This window comes from Astyanax mexicanus, unplaced genomic scaffold (assembly GCF_023375975.1).
Source record: "Astyanax mexicanus isolate ESR-SI-001 unplaced genomic scaffold, AstMex3_surface scaffold_49, whole genome shotgun sequence".
Classification (NCBI taxonomy): Eukaryota; Metazoa; Chordata; class Actinopteri; order Characiformes; family Acestrorhamphidae; genus Astyanax; species Astyanax mexicanus.
Genome location: NW_026040059.1, coordinates 531,405 through 549,191, shown reverse-complemented (window position 1 = coordinate 549,191; position 17,787 = coordinate 531,405). Strand labels below are relative to the sequence as shown.

At 35.8% G+C, this 17,787-nt stretch overlaps 1 protein-coding gene and 1 long non-coding RNA gene across 3 annotated transcripts in view; both read right to left on the bottom strand.

Moving 5' to 3' along the window:
* Window positions 1–7,804: 7,804 nt before the first annotated feature.
* Window positions 7,805–11,660, bottom strand: LOC125797551 (uncharacterized). Its single transcript, XR_007436379.1, has 5 exons — window positions 11,477–11,660; window positions 10,463–10,628; window positions 9,970–10,146; window positions 9,112–9,161; window positions 7,805–9,008 (listed from the first exon to the last, which is right to left on the bottom strand). It is a non-coding gene; the product is annotated as an uncharacterized LOC125797551 (long non-coding RNA).
* Window positions 11,661–13,481: 1,821 nt separating this feature from the next.
* The window catches only part of LOC125797544 (uncharacterized), a 139,957-nt gene continuing 135,651 nt past the window's right edge, over window positions 13,482–17,787 (bottom strand). For both annotated transcript variants that reach the window (XM_049473983.1, XM_049473982.1), the window contains exons 3-4: window positions 16,041–16,688; window positions 13,482–13,979 (exon numbers count right to left, since the gene is read on the bottom strand). In XM_049473983.1, coding sequence (XP_049329940.1) covers window positions 13,490–13,979; window positions 16,041–16,688 — 1,138 coding nt within the window. In that variant the 3' untranslated portion in view covers window positions 13,482–13,489. The remainder of the gene's footprint in view (window positions 13,980–16,040; window positions 16,689–17,787) is intronic.

Here is a 17,787-nt window from a genome sequence, read left to right as displayed (position 1 = left end):
TCATGAGAAATTTAATTTTAAACATGAATAAAAAAAACAATTAATATAAAATAAACAATACAGTGAAATTTGCCCAAACTTGCAGGAGTCATAGACTATGTTCTGTAAGAAAGATTATCCAAAGATCCTCTCGCTAACACGGACCAGGAAGCTTCCAGCGCTGCCTGACTTCAGCAAATCCTCCGCCTCCTCACGAGTAATAATACCTGTGTACAAAGAGAAAGAGCTCAAATCAAAAACGTTTAATCACGTATTTCAATTTATTGACTGTAAGATAATTATTTATTATGTTAGTAATATTGCAAACAAATATAAAGAAATAGCATTAATCCTTTGAAATAATAATAATAACAAACCCAGTAATTATAAGCAGAACACTTAGACAGAGAGAGAGAGGTTTTTCTTGGATTAAAGCTCACAGATGGCCCACACTTTGAACTCACCATGAAACCAGGGGGCAACTCGACTCTCGCCTTGCTGTAAACAAACTCTCAGGGTCTGCTTCTCTTTAAACCAGCGAATAATTTCATCCCTGCTGGACGTCGACAGCGACCGGCGCATACCTGGCTTCCTGTTGATCATAACGGACTGCCTCTCTCATACCAGAAAATCCTACATGACATCAGCTCTACAAGCCCAGGAAACAATAGAGGGTTAAACTGATAAGCATATATGACACAGCCTAGAGCAGTGATGGTATAGTTACTTTGAAAAAGTAATCCGATTACTGATTACTCCTTAAAAAAAACTTAGTTACTTTATGGATTACGCGATGTGTGTGTGTGTGTGTGAGGTGGAGAGAGAGAGAGAGAGAGAGAGAGAGAGAGAGTAACGCACAGTGACTTGGATAAGTAACTTTAATCTGATTACTGCATTGGACATAGTAACGCGTTAGATTACTGGTTACTGAAAAAAAGAGTCAGATTAGAGTAACGCGTTACTGACATCACTGGGTACATGTGTATATTTTTTTCCCACATAAGTTTATGTCTATGAAAAATACAATATTATTTTAGTCTTAATCTCAAACAAATATAAAAAAACATCATAAAATTATTTTCAGTGTTTTAATAAATAAATTCCTAAATCCCGAGAGCTTTCATCACCCTTATACAAATAGAGCATAATTTTAACTGAAAGAAATGATATTTGAACTGTTGCCTGTGTACACGAGACAGTCCATCGTCATGCGTCCTCTTTCACATTTTTATCTTACTGAGGCACTAAAAAACTGGACTAATTTTGATTACAGTGTTTAATATATATATTTTATGTTTCATAGATTATACATTCACTGGAAATGCTAATATTTTTTTTATAAAAGCATTGCCTAATTATATATATTTAAAAAGTAATTGCATATAAATAACTTAGTTGTTAATTATTATTCTAATATTAATGTGGGTGGTCATAATTCACATAGTTTAAATAACACATTAATAGCATGATTTTGGTCAGAACCTTAATTTTTTGGCATATTATTGCAAAATGTGTGAATTGTTGCAGGTTTCCTGGAAAGATCTTAGTTCAGACTTCATAGTTCATATAAACTGTGGTACTTATGCCATTTTTGGTCATTTTTTATTTGTTTTCGGTAAAGAGACTTTGTTTCTCTTGAATGGCTTGTCGCAATGGTGCAAATTTAAATTTAATTGTTCGCACTCTGAAGCCCTGGTGAGTGAGTGTGAGAATGTTTTCTTCTTCTTATTGATACAAAAGTAAATTTTACACTGCTCTCAAATCTCCCTGGCGTTTCCACCAGAGGCAGATTAAACCGATCTTAGAAACATGCAGTGCATTATTAATAGAGATGCACCAAACTTAATGAATGTCAACTCAGTTTTTCTCAGATTTCGTTGATTTACATACATTTTTGCTATTTTCTTTCATTTTCATTAATTTTTGTTTTTCATCATAAATTAAATAGCCTAATTTTCATCTTGCCTTTTTAAGGAACAATATTTAATATAAACTTTACTAACATTTTTTATATTCCAGCAGACTAATGAACAATCATTTATGTATCTCAGCAGTTTTACTCTACTCATAAATGAAGTGCATTTTTATTCAAAGATGTTACTCAGCAGTGCCACTTCCATCATTGTGGATTTGATGATGTCGTTTTTTGTTGTGTTATGATTGGTGCAGGAGACAATGAAGTGCTGTTTGAGGATTCTAAGCATCTGAAACAAATCTGACTGTAATTGCATTTCAAACCACCTTCAGCTGTAATCTGGATCAGATTAGCTAAAATCAGAGTCCATGTTTTTTTTTTGTTCACACTATGAATAATTGATCTGGATATGTTCTAGATATGCAGTCTGAACATGCAGAAGGAGGGGGTGACACTGTGGAATGGTGTGTAGTTCAGGACTAGGTTTAATTCCTATCTGTAAAACCAGACCTACCTCTCTACCCACCTCCACACAGCCTGTTACACTGATTTATTTTACTATAGTAAATATTTGATATGATTGTGGAATATGTTTTACTTTAGTTACTGCTTAAATATATTTTATTGTTTCATGTTTCATTTAGAATTTTGTTTCCATTTTTTACTTATGTATTGTTTGTGTCACTGCTTTTTTACATTTTCTATAATTTTTACTAATTGTATTGTTCATTTACATCAGATTTGTACTCTGTGATTACTGTACCTAAAAAGGGGTTGCTATGTGTTTGCTTAGGCATTAAACATGAATAGTAGTTGCTGGGCTATAGCTAGGTGGTTGCTATGGTGTGGTTCTTAAAGTGCTGCTCGTGGGTTGCTGAGGTGTTACTTCTTAGCAAAGCCTAGCTACGTTTTAACCACTGCCCTCTATACCATAGCAACACCTTACCAACCAACTAGGACCACTTCAGCAACAAACAGCTATACCATAGCAGCACTTCAAAAACCCTATTAGCAGCACAATAGGAACCATCCAGCAACATCTTAGAAAATGCCTAGCAAAACCAAACATCTAGTAACAGTCAGCTATACAATAGCAAAACATCAGCCTATTTAGTTACTCATAATGTTGATCTGAGGTTATATTGGTTATTTTTGTACTTTTAGATACTGTATTTTATCGATTCATGTTTTATTTTATTTATATTTGTTTCTTCCACTTCTTTTGCCATTGTCAATGTATGTTCTATGTATTGACTTGTCTTGATTTACATGTACTCAGAATTTAAATAAAGGTTGAAAACTGATTGATTTATTGATTCATATATACCTAACCACTTATTATCCTAATTATCTTCACTTCATTTTTTTTCTCAGAACTATGTCAGGATATTTTTAAGGAGTTCATATAAATAAAGTTTTACACAGTGAGCAGTTTCTATCAGATTAGCTCAATTTAGGGAATAAAAACATCAGTGGCTATTGAAAACAGGTCGAAATGGGGAAAAGGGGAATGCTGCCCCCTACAGTGCAAATGTAGTTTTGTCCAGAAAATATTCTGAGATAGTTATCCTGACATGATTATCTCTATTATAATTATCTCAGAATTAAATATAAATAATTCTGAGATAAATATTTTGAGGTCATTATCTTGGCGAAATATATTTTTTTGTAGCTGTACGGCAGGAGATTTTAGGGTGTTTAATAAACTCACTCCAGGATTCGATTTGATTCATGACACTGAGTTCATGATTCAGCATTATCAGAGTATTCTGAACAATATTTTAATATTCTGGATGTAGAAAAACAAGGACTGTACCCTTGATGTAGTACAATCTACTAAAGAGACTAGATAATAATTAAAAGAATACATTTTACCCATTATTCACTGTTACTGTATACTATTATAGCATTATTATTATTATTAAACCACTGTATAACCATTACCACAGTTTATTGTGTCCAGTGTTTAAATAGCATTAAAACAACTAGAGGAATCATTCTCTCATTGGATAATCTCTTATATTTCATATTTTACTAAAGATAATAGATAAAGAGTTGATGCTGGGACAGTAAACTCATCTTCTATCATTTCTTCTGGGAATATTTTAGGTGTGTTCCATTCTGAAGGCAGCTGCCTAGGTAGTCATTACCTTTAAAGGCAGCTCTCTCGTTGAGCAGCATTTTAACCAATAAGAAAGCTTATACAGCAGCACTTTCAGGACACGCTTTATAGTCAACATACGTCATCAGGTCTAGTGCGTTGTGCTCGTGAGCTCTGTTTACACAATAAAGTTAAGCACACTTACCTGAGAGACAGGATGAATCTCCAAACAGCAGCAGCTATTCTTCTTTCCTCTGCACTTCTGTGGAAAGAGTCTGCTGCTAGGTACTCAACTAAATATTACAGATCAACTTTAATATTCATGATTTACTTTAATTTATTTAATTTATATACTTTGTCACTTCACACTCAGATTGTGGCTAGTTTTATTTATTTCTAAATTTTATTTATTTATGATTAGATGCTTTGTAGAAATGCGTTTTGTAATAAAACCATAATATAATAAACTGTTTGTATAAGGCATCAATATTAGAAGCTACATTCATACACATTAAGGTAATTTTTTTAACATTTTAGTTGCATAAAACAAAAACATTAAAAAAAAATCACATTTACAGCAGGCCAGGATCAGGTTAAGATTATAACTTAGTTGTTAAATATATGATAATTGAGGATACTATACATACATACAGCTACAGTGTAGTGAAAGAAACAAAAACAGAGGGGAACAGAAGAAAAACAACCAGAAAAGAGAAAGAAGGACAGAGTCTCTACTATATGCATGTGATTTTCCTGCACTGTTATATATACAGCTTTGAAAAAAAAATTAAGGGACCATTTCAGTTTTTGAATTAGTTTCTCAGACTGTATAGGTATATACTACAGTACAGGCCAAAAGTTTGGACACACCTTCTCTTTTTTTTAATGCGTTCTCTTTATTTTCATGACTATTTACATTGTAGATTCTCACTGAAGGCATCAAAACTATGAATGAACACGTGGAGTTTTATGTACTTAACAAAAAAGGTGAAATAACTGAAAAAATTGCCACCCTTTGCTCTGATTACTGCTTTGCACACTCTTGGCATCATTCTCTCAATGAGCTTCAAGAGGTAGATCACCTGAAATAGTTTTCCAACAGTCTTGATTGAAGGAGTTCCCAGAGGTGTTCAGCACTTGTTGCTCCTTTGTCTTCACTCTGTGGTCCAGCTCACCCCAAACCATCTGGATTGGGTTCAGGTCCGGTGACTGTGGAGGACAGCTCATTTTTTAAGTACATAAAACTCCACATGTGTTTTGATGTCTTCAGTGAGAATCTACAATGTAAATAGTCATGAAAATAAAGAAAACGCATTAAATGAGAGGGTGTGTCCAAACTTTTGGCCTGTATTGTATACTCTTTGTTTCATTGCAGCCATTTGCTAAAATCAAAAAAGTGATTTTTCTTTCTTATTAATGTACACTCAGCACTCCACCTTGACAGAAAAAAAACAGAAATGTAGATTTGTTTGCAAATTTAATAAAAAAGAAAAACTGAAATGTCACATGGTTATAAGTATTCAGACCCTTTGCTGTGACATGCGTATTTATGTTTAATTAAACTGATTGTGCTTGATTAGTTCAGGCACACACCTGTCTATATAAGACCTCACAGTTCACACTTTGCATGTCAGAAAAAATGAGAATCGTGAGATGGAAGAAACTGCCCAAGGAGCTCAGAGACATAATTTTGTCGAGAAACAGATCTGGCCAAGCTTACAAAAGAATTTCTGCTGCAATCAAGGTTTTTAAGAGCACAGTGGCCTCCATAATACTTAAATATATGAAGTTTGGGGCGACCAGAACTCTTCCTAGACCTGTCCGTTCAGCCAAACAGAGCAATTGTGGGAGAAGAGCCTTGGTGAAAGAGGTAAAGAAGAATCCACTGTGGACGACAGAGAGGCTTAGTAGTTGGCACATTCGCCTCCCAGCACTGGGGTCTTGGGTTGAAGTCCCTATCTGGGTGGAGTTTCCATGTTGAAAAATTTAAAGGGGGTTGAATACTTTCCGTACCCACACTCACACTCACTCTCTCACACTCATATACACTCATACTCACAATCACACACTCACTTACACTCATATTCACTGTGGTAGTGTGAAGATAAGCGGATGCAGGATGCTACCAACTCAACATAACTCAAAATAATGTTAATTAAAACCACACATACTGTATACATATAGACATAATGGCTGGGTAGAGATTATAGCTCAGATACAATGTGAGATCAGAAAGATAACCACACAGATGATAAACAACAACAATACCTTCTGTAGCATACGTGAATAAGCAATCAAATCCAATACAAAACCAACAACCTACAAAGAACAAAATATGTCAATTATAAAAGACAATAGAAAACCATAACATGAATAAAAAAAACATGAGTACAAAACACCACCATAAAAAAGGTAATAAAAACCACATATAGGAATAACTATGCTCCTATAAAAAGGCAATACTAAACAGGATATAAGGGCGACTCCCGCTCACTAAGATAACCCAAATAAAAAACAACCAGTACTCATAAATAAATCTACTTCAACACCATACTACCAGCTACAAATAACTAAAGGTTATAAAATGCCACCAACTAAACTTAATAGCCTCCTAATAGTAATGGATTGTTAAGAGTTACGGAGCTTCACAATGGTTCGCCAAACGACCTCAAAAGGGTGACGACTGTATGCAAAAAAAAAAAATACTTTAACCAGAAAACCAAGCTAGACCAACCAACAGAATGCCACCAGAGAACAGAGATAATAACCAGCGCTTTACTTTGAGTTGACTGGTTTTGGGGGCTGAGACACTACTGTCTCACACTGCAAGGAGGTTCCCTTGTGTACCTCCAGGAAAAATGATGGTGAATCCAAATGACCAGAGTTAGCTTTCTCTGGTGGATGCTCCAAGTGGCAGGCCGTGTGACTCCTGTTCAAACTTCATGACAGAAACTTGCTGTTGGTTAATGAGGTGATTCCCTTAGTAAACCAGAAAAAGCTCCATAACACAAGTATTTAAAAAAAAATGATAAAAAACTTAGTTGACTAATAGTGCTAATGCACTCGGACCTTGGTGAGGTCAGCGTTGTAAGCTTGACCTGAACTTAATTAGTCAAAAATAACTGTTCGTAAAGATTACTAACAAAAATCATTAATCCTAAAAAAAAAAAAAAAAACAGCTACAGCCGTAAGCTAAAAGTGACATCTACACTGCTTCCCGAAAACACATTGCACTAAACTGCTGTGTCCCAGTTTCTTATTTGAGGTGTGCCCCCTAATGGCATGTTGATCCTAAGATTATGATATGTTCCCTGAGTTTGTGGCATTACACTAAGGCCCAATCACCTTACACATTAAGTTGCATATCAGTGCATATCCTAAAAAGGAAAAGCCTTAGGATTACGATTTGATTACAAGTCCTTCAAAACACTGGAATGTGTCTTGATTCGTGGAAAATTAAGAGCAATACAAAACATTGTTGTGAAGAGTACTGCTCCAAGAAAGTTCCTTTCCGACAGAGTTGCACATCACATTTCTAACAGTTTGATAATTTCATTGAAGGGTCACAGAGTGTTTGTGGTTTGAAGGGTTTGTGTGTGTGTGTAAATTTTATGGTGCTTTTATGGAGTCTTATCTAGTCTCAATTGGGTGGAAGAGAAGTAAACATTCTATCCATAATGCTTTTATGATTGTTGTTTTGAAAAACTCAATTGCTGACATAGAGTGTTAATACTATGGTTAGTTTTAAACCTGGCCCAGAAAAAATGGGCTGTAAACTGGATTGGCCATTGATCGGTTACTTTTTTGAAGTTCTTCACATTGAGATGAAGGGAAATTACTTGGCATTCCTCAACTCTGTGAGGAAGACAAAGGCAAAATAGACAGAGAGAGGAAGAATTGTTTTCCAAGCTATCTGCTACAGTGGCACTGTAGCTACCACCTTCTCGACACTTGAGCAACTTGCTCAAAGTGCTCCCAATCCAACAATTTCCTATCGGCATAAAGTCATGCTTAATCTAGAGAAACCCCCTTTAGCGTGCCCACCTGCTCTTAAATACTCAAATAGCTCACCCCATATTAAACCATTAGATAATTACATTGCAAGCAGGTGGGCAAGAGTTATTTTAAATTATTTACATAATAGAATACATGCATGCAACACTTTGGACTTTTAGGAAAGTATATTATGCAATGTTCAGATGTTTTTACATTGTTTTCCTCTTTTTTTCAGACCCTTGTTCTCTACCAAGTCCTTAAGAACCTTGGTGGCTCGTGCGCTGCCATTCCTTCAGGAACCAGGTAAGTACTATGTCAATCTTATCAATGTCTGTGTTTTATGTTCTCAAGTGTTTTGAGTAGGTGGTGATATGACCAGGGCCCTGACATCACTACACTCATACTCACACTTACAGTCCTACTTACTCATACTCTCTCATACTCACGCTCACAAACAGAGGGAAGGTTAATCTATCTCACACACAGACACTGAGGAGTCTTCATGAATAGTGAATCATGCATAGAGGGGCTGAGTAAAGGTGGTGCTGAATGTGTATAAGTGTGTGTGTATTAGAGGAGACGCCGTAGAAGGACAGAATGCCGGCAGGACAGTCCACATACACTCCTATTTTCCTACAGCCAGAGGGAGGAGGGCGGAGTTTAGTGTAGTTCAGATTGTGATGAACAGAGTAACTGTAATCAGAGCAGCTCAGACACCAGGAGTTTATATTTCCTCCAAACCGACAGTTTGATTCTTCTCCTGTCCTGCTGATGGTTTTATAACTTACAGATACAAAAACTCCTCTGCCGCTCCACTCAGCCTCCCAGTAACAGCGCCCAGTAACACTCTCTCTACTCAGAACCTGCTCCCACTTATCAAATCTCTCTGGATGATCAGGATACGACTGCAGCTTCTCTCCTCTCATCACCGTCCTGTTGTCCTAACTAGGGTGTCCTCACTAGGTCACCCTAGACTAGGGTGTACTGTGTTTGGATCCAGTGTAAAATCACAGCCATCTAAAACACAAGAACACACATTACACACACTCAAGAGATACAGAGAGATAGAGAGTGTATGTGAGTATTTTTGTATGTATGTAGAGTGTGTGTGTGTACTTACATTTCTTTGATTTCTTTGGTTTGATTCTGATTTTCCCTCCATGTTCCACCCTAGACACACAACACAAACAGAATGTAGTAATGATAAAAGTTGTATAAAATAAGCACAAACAAGTAAATAGACAAGTTATGTATCTATAATGAGAACCAAATTAAGTTGGTGATACACAGCACCAGTTCATGTCAAACAAACTGACACCAAATTTGTCACATCCTCAGAGAGGAGAGTTCTTTGCCATGAGGTGCCATATTAAATATTCTGTTTTAAATATTCATATTAAATAGGCTTTTGACATTTTATAAAGAGAAGAAACATTTATAAGTATCATCTATAAAAGTACAATAATATCTACACAGCAAAGGTGCTTGAAGTTTTCCATACAATTGTAGAAGCGCAGAATACATGCCATACATTTAAATACTAAAAATGTGTCCAAAGCTATGATAATATGCTGTTTTTTTCAACATTCCAATAACTGCCCACTGTACAGTTATGCTGATGTAGTTACTGAAACAGTTATCACTACAGTAAAGTTTTTTTGTAATTCTGTTAAATTCAGAAATGTAATTACACATAGAGTAACATAATGTAATGCAATATTTTCAGATTCCAAACCAGGTCACTAATTTTACAATGTTTATATTATGAACTTTATTCATATACTAATTATACTAGTATAATGAAAAAGAGAAATTCACTTCTTATATTTCACGTTTCTTTCTAATGAATTAATTATTTTTTTTGTGTATTAAAAGCCCTCTAAAATAGGTTGCAGGGTGTAAATTAAAAATTTTGCATATTTACTGAAAAAAGCAATCAACACACACACATACACATGCACCTATGATTTGTCCATACCTGAGTGTGTTGAGTGTGCAGTGTGGATCCTGCAGTCTAGCAGAGAGCAGCTTTACTCCTGAATCTCCTGGATGGTTGTAGGTCAGATCCAGTTCTTTCCGGTGGGAGGGGTTTGAATTCAGTGCAGTAGCCAGAGAAACACAGCCTTCTTCTGTGATCATACAACCATATATTAATCTGCAGAGAAAAACAAAAAGTATTGTTATTACAAGACAAAATCTGAATGAAAATTTTAACATTCTATCAGTAAAATAATTTAATTTGAAATTCAATAGCAAAAATTATGTTTAACATCATCATTACAATACAGAGTTAGAGAGTGTAGAAAATATATCAAAGAAATGCATATCTCATATCAGCAGTTTTTAAGGTGTGCATGGGATGTGTTAACTATGTTTATATTTGATTTCTTAATTCTTTAATAATTAGTTTTAAGATTTAATGCTAGAGTTTAATATTTAACATTCACAAAGAAATTAACTGAAACACTGACCCAAGTGTCTGCAGTTTACAGTGTGAACTCTTTAGTCCAGCAGAGAGCAGCTCCACTCCTAAGTCCTGCAGATCATTGTTACTGAGGTCCAGATCTTTCAGGGAGGAGTTTTTCAACTGATCCCAAAGTTTCACACGTCTTTTCACCAAGATGACAGAATGGCAGTCTGCCAAAGTTAAACAAATATTACAATAAAAGAGGCTATTTTCAGAGAATGATAAGGGCTTAAACTATAAAACTAAGTTTTTTGTTATATTAATTAGTGCTGTCCACCCCTACTCCCCCAACAGTTCCTGTAACTTGACGGAGCTGAAATGGCTCTTCTTGGCCCTTTATATTGTTTGGTCCTTAATAATGTAAATACATCATACACATATATCAAACAGCTTAAAAAAGTAACATCATTCTGAGGTTAATAACAAAACACTGGAGTGAACACATCCTACAATACATACAAAAGAGAACATCTGAATGGAAGATTTGTACTGAAGAATTTAGCATTTGCATTTATGACAAATGTACTGGCATTTGCTCATCATTTGGCTTTGTTTAATATGTGCCTTTATGCAACCATACAGCAGATTTCTCTCTCCTGAACGACAACAAAATGTGCCGTGCTAGAAAACACATAATAAGGGTTTTATAAAATATTATAAAATTACATGTAACCGTAACAATTACAGGACAGTTGTAAAATTACAATGTTATTTTGAGTTTAGAGTAAACTGTTACAGCATTTAACTTTTCCCCCTCTTTTATTAATGTTTTGACAGCAGAGGTAGGAAACGGTATTCTTGGAAATATGACAAAACACTATATTTATTTTAAAAATGTAGATTTCACATAAACATTTTAAAAAATTCAGTAGAAACAAAGTTTAGAAGTGTTGAACTAATTATCCTAAAAAAACTCTTAAAGCTTCACAACAAATAACAAAAAAAAATGTTGTTTCAAATAAAGATGATACTGTGTATGGTATTCTATGGCACACCCCTAATTGACAGGAAAGCTCACCTGAGTGTCTGCAGTTTACAGTGTGAACCTTTCAGTCCAGCTGAGAGCAGCTCCACTCCTGAATCCTGCAGGTTTTTTTTTTGAGGTCCAGCTCTATCAGGAAGGAGTTTTCTGATTTCAGAGCAGAGCAGAGAGTTTCACAGTGTACTATGGTGAGACTACAGTCTGCTAGTCTGCAAAATAAGAAGAAACATAGTACAGGTCAAACAATGAAGAAAAGCTTCACATGAATATTCTAATAAGATTTATGGATAAAATTAACCAGAAATTACATTTTTTTCCCATATGTTTTGTGTCCTGCAGACATATAATTAATCTCTACAGGAAATAGATACACTGTGTGCATATTTGCACATCTGCATCAGCAGTGGTTGCCACTTAAACAGATAAATGTAGCATCCATTAGAAAGGGTATACACACTAAACACATTATATCAATTTTGATACTCACAGAGCCTTTCTGCGGTTGTTTACAGCTGGAATCAGTTTTATGTAAGCTCTTTCTGATCTGCTGTATTTCTTCAGGTCTAATTCATCCAGCACCTCCTCTGAGATCTGCAGCATGCAGCACAGAGCTGAACACTCTGCAGCAGACAGTATATTTTCTGAACGTTTCTCTGATTTCTCTGATTTAAGGAACTCCAGAATCTTTCTGGATAAATGCTGGTCATTCACTTCAGTCAGACAGAGGAACAGGTCAACAGGCCTGCCATTAGGAAGCTTTTCATCTTCTATTTTCTTTTTGATGTGCTGCACTGTTTTCTTGATGCTCTCTGAGCTGCTCTCTGTGTGGATCAGGAGCCCCTGTAGGATCTTCTGATTGGACTACAGTGAGAGCAGGAAATGGAGGAAAAGATCCAGGTGTCCATTCTGGCTCTTTAAGGTTTTGTCCAATGCTACACACAGGAGCTTATCCAGTGGATCTTTTTCAGTCCATCTACTGAACCAAGGATTAAAAACTTCCAGCTCCTTCATTTTCTTGATCAAGTAGCAGTGAAACACATAGAGAGCAGCCAGAAACTCCTGAAAGCTCAGATGAACAAAGCTGTAGACCTTCCTCTGATAAAGCACACATTCCTCCCTAAAGATCTCAGTGCAGATCCCAGAATACACTGAGGCCTCTGTGAGATCAATACCGCTCTCTCTCAGGTCCTCTTCATAGAACATCACGTTCCCCTTCATGAGCTGATTAAAAGCCAGTTTAGCCAGTTTCAGAAGCACAGTTCTGTTGGATTCCAGCAATTCCTCTGGATTACTATAAGCATTTTTATGAGTTTTAGGGATTTCTGTATCACTCTGTCTCGGGATTCGCTGAAGCATAGTGGCTGAGATCCAGCAGAAGACGGGGATGTGGCACATGATGTGGAGGCTCCTCGCTGCCTTAATGTGGGAGATGATTTTCTGGGCTTGGTCTTGGTCACTGATCCTCTTCCTGAAGTACTCCTCCTTCTGTGGCTCATTAAACCCCTGAATTTCTGTCACACGGCTGATGTACCAAGAAGGAATCTGATTGGCTGCTGCTGGGCGGGAGGTTATCCAGACGTGAGCAGAGGGCAGCAGCTCTCCTTTGAGAAGGTTTGTAATCAACACAGCAAATGATGATGTCATGGTTATGTCAGATACTTTCTCACACTCCTCAAAGTTCAGTGGAATTCTACTTTCATCCAGTCCATCAAAGATGAACACAACTCTGCATGTATCATAGATCTTAGGGTCCAGATCTTTGAGATCAGGGTGGAAGGCACACAGAAGTGTATGAAGACTGTACTGATCAACTGATAATCAGGTTCAGCTCTCGGAACCGAAGCACAAACATGAAATCTACGTCATGATTGGCCTTTCCTTCAGCCCAGTCCAGAATGAACTTCTGCACAGAGACAGTTTTCCCAATTCCAGCAATTCCTTTAGTCAGAACAGTTCGGATCTCTTTATCTTCTATACTTTTGCTTTTTCTGAGGCCACTATCCATTGCAGCTCTAATGTTCTTGTCCTTAGTTTTTTCTTCAGGATCTTCTACAGGTTTAAAAATATCTGAGCAGTTAATTGGAGTGTTCTGTAAGTATCTCCTTTTTTTCTCTCCATCTGTAGAACCTCATGTTCTTCATTCACTCCTTCACTCTCTCCCTCTATGATGTAGAGCTGAGTGTAAATCCTGTTCAGGAGGGTTCTATTCTGTGGTGTTTTGATTACTTCATATAAGCTCTCGTATTTGTTCTTCATGCTGGTTTTGTGTTTCTGTAATATTCTCTGCAGAACATCATCCACTGGTTGGTAGGAATCCTGATTTATAGACTCCTCTATGTGTGGATGTAGAGCAGGACGTGTTCTAGATCTCTTTCTGCAACAGGGACAGATAAAGTCTCCTGACAGAGCAGTTCTGTTCCAGAAGCTGTTGATACACCGTCTGCAGAAACTGTGTTCACAGGTGATCGAGACTGGATCTGTCAGAAGCTGCTCACACACTCCACAACTGTACTGATCCTGGATCAGACCACTCCTCCCCCTGTTAAGAAAGATGAAATGTCTAAATGTCAAATATATGAAGATAAGGTTTTCAGAACTCACTAATTTTCCAGTATCACACTCTATAAAGTAACATATAAACTATGCAAAGTAGAAACATTTAATACAAAGGCTTTTGACTTGAAATGCAGAACAGTGAAAATACTGTTTTTCAGAATAAAGTAAACACATTGTTTGTTTAGTAGCCTTAAAATAGACTAGCTATTTGTGTTTTATGTCACTGCTATTATATTTTACATGTATTATATTTTATTAATCTGTTATAGTGTGGAGATAAATTAATATTAATTCTAAATTAATTACTTTTAATAATTAATTGATTAATTTCTCTTTTAAAATGACAGAATACATAAAAAAAAACGTATATTATTTTCATCCACTACTGGATCAAACATTTACCTTCTTGTCTCTTAAACTCCTAAATCTTTATTATGCTACCCTCTGTCTTCAAAGCTGATCCGGACTTCATTTTTCATAATTCTTCTGACACCCACATGACTCCTGATCATGATCACATGACACTCACTTGGTCTCAGGCACCTGAATATTGGTTGTTTTCACCTGTTTCCTGCCTATATATAATCTCCTTTATTAAGTTAATTGCCAAGTTTGGGCTAACCTTCTAACATTACTAAGCTTTTTTTTTGTTTTTGATTGGTTTTGACTTTCTTCTTCTGTTTTTGACTTAGATTTTTGTCTAGCCAGTGTTGCCAACTTAGTGACTTTGTCGCTATATTTAGTAACTTTTAAGACCCTTTAGTGACTTTTTTTGTAAAAAAGCGACTTTTGGAGACTTTTGGCGACTCTGAGATGAACACACATGCTCTTCAGTCACTGTTCGCAGCGAGCAGCGTGTGCCATGAGCCCCGCCCACAACACTCACAGTGCAGTCTCTCACAGTCAGAACATACCTTCTCCGCTCCACGAACACACTGTAAATAAACCGCGTGTGCCCACAGCCAGCACTGACTGCCCCTGCCCCCTATTTACAATATAAATATAGGATATAAATATATATGTGTCTTCAGTGTGACATGAAAAGAAATCACTGAATTTAACTCCCTCAGTCTCAGTCACTCACCTCATTCACCACATAGCCTGTCACTCACCTCTTCCACAGTATCTGACTCTTTGTAAAAAGCTAAATATCTATTGAACCATTGAACAATTTGTCTATAACTGGTTTAAAAATAAAGAAAACTTAAGAAAACTTAAATAAATAAATAAAAACGTGGTTAATGAAATTTAAAAAGCAACAGAAGTTGTTCATTTGTTAAAGTTCATTTTTAACATTTCTAACATATTTAGAGTGTTTTTACTCACTTTTTTCTCCCTCACAATGTTAATCCTTTACAGCTTCAAAAACATGTATTATGCAAATTAGGTGATGATGTCATTTAGCGACTTCTAGCGACTTTTAGGACAGCCAATAGCTACTTTCCTTACTGAGGATTTGGCAACACTATGTCTAGCCCTTATTTCTCAGTTGACTGGTTCTGTATCTGTTTGTTATGTTGCTCTTTAGCATTTCATTCTTGCTGTTACTAATGTAGATATTTGTTAGATGTTTGCAGTAATAAAGCCTCTTTTATTTTTAATGTGCATGTATCTGACTACTGCCCAGTCCTGAAAATCTTTCTATCAATGTAATATTTTGTGTAAAGTTAATTCAATTAAAGAAATAATAATCTTAATCAAAGGAGAAAAGGTGGGACTGATGCCATTAACTATATTAAGTGTGTAATTGCTGATTAAATATTTTTATTTTTATGATAAACATATTCATTGGAAGCATGATATATGTAGGTTGTCGTAATGAACCAGGTATAATTGATTGTTTCATATCGTTATCAAAAGATCCAACAGTGTTATCCAAGAGCTCACTTTTTACCCACATCATACAATTCTGACTTACACACACTGTGATATGGATTATCACTCATGTTAATGGTAAACAGAATGCTCTCTTTTATCTGCTGTAATAAGAAGTAAACCTAAATACATTTCAGTCTGATGGTGGTCATACAAGTTTGTGTCTCACCTTGGATTAATACCAGGTTCTCCAGTACTCAAGTCAGGAGGTTCAAAAACTGCGTTGTCGCTCTTCACAAACACACAGCTGGGCTCTTTATTTCTGAAGTTACAAGGATTGACCAGTGACTTGTTACTCTTCATAGACACACAGCTAGACTCTGGAGGATCTTCTTCTTTACTGAAGTCATAAGGATTGACCAGTGACTTGTTACTCTTCATAGACACACAGCTAGACTCTGGAGGATCTTCTTCTTTACTGAAGTCATAAGGATTGACCAGTGACTTGTTACTCTTCATAGACACACAGCTAGACTCTGGAGGATCTTCTTCTTTACTGAAGTCATAAGGATTGACCAGTGACTTGTTCCTCTTCATAGACACACAGCTAGACTCTGGAGGATCTTCTTCTTTACTGAAGTCATAAGGATTGACCAGTGACTTGTTACTCTTCATAGACACACAGCTAGACTCTGGAGGATCTTCTTTTTTACTGAAGTCATAAGGATTGACCAGTGACTTGTTACTCTTTATAGACACACAGCTAGACTCTGAAGGATCTTCTTCTTTACTGAAGTTATAAGGATTTGACATTGACATGTTGCTCTGCACAGACACACTGCCTGGTTCTGAAGGTTCTGCTGTGGATGTCTGTAGTCTGTAAAAGAGATAAAATGAAACTTTTATTCAAGTAAATGTGTAAAAGTACTGATTCCAAAACTACTAAGTACTAAGTAAAAGTAGTGTGAAGGGAAAAAATGACATTAAGGACAAATTTTGCCAAAATCATCAAATGACACTTACTTAGTCTCAGTAACCTGATTATTCATTAATTTTACATTATTCCCAGCCTATATATACCCTCTTCTTTGTTCCTTTTATTGTCAAGTTTTGACGAGCCAACAAGCATTATTAGGCATTTCTTGACGTTTTTGTTTGTTTTAATACAGTCAGCATGGTCACAGATCTGAAGTGACATCACTCTGGTTGTCAGTGAACATAGTCAAAAAGTTTATTATTTTTTTCTTTTTTTGGTGATTAAATCAACTTTTTCATTTGTCAGTTTTGTTATTTTTGAGTTTTGTCACTTAAGCAAAGCCCACTGATATGATCGAACAAACATCAACTTTGTTTAAAAATGTTTTATGTTTTATATATGTAGCACACTTACATACTTTTATATTATAGCTTCAGTCTATTCATCAACAAACAAATAAAAGAAAAAAAAACAGGGCACAGATCTGTTTGCAGAAAATGATCTATAAACTGGAAAAGTATGTAGAAGCTAATAATAGACGCGATTCTGACCAATAATTCATAGTGTACATTAATATGTAAGTAAATATGTTAAGTGTATATTTATATTCTATTCTATTTTACATTCAATATATTTGTATATACACTGTCAAAAATGCTGTGAAATCCACAGTAGTATACTGTGTTCCTGCACAATTAACTACTGTAAATACGTTTACAGTATTATACTCTGAATGCAGCCAAAACCACAGTAATTAACTGGAAAATGATAAAATCACAGTAATAATCCTATTACTGTAGAAATTCAGAGTAATAATCCTACTACTATAGAAAATCACAGTAATACACTGTAATAATCCACTAATGGACAATAATTTAGATTCATGTTGGATTCAACCTACCTACAACCTGAAGAAGAAGAAGAAGAAGAAGAAGAAGTTTGAAAAGTGGAGCAGCACTAAAGCCACAATTCCATGTAAGTATCATATTGCATAATGCTG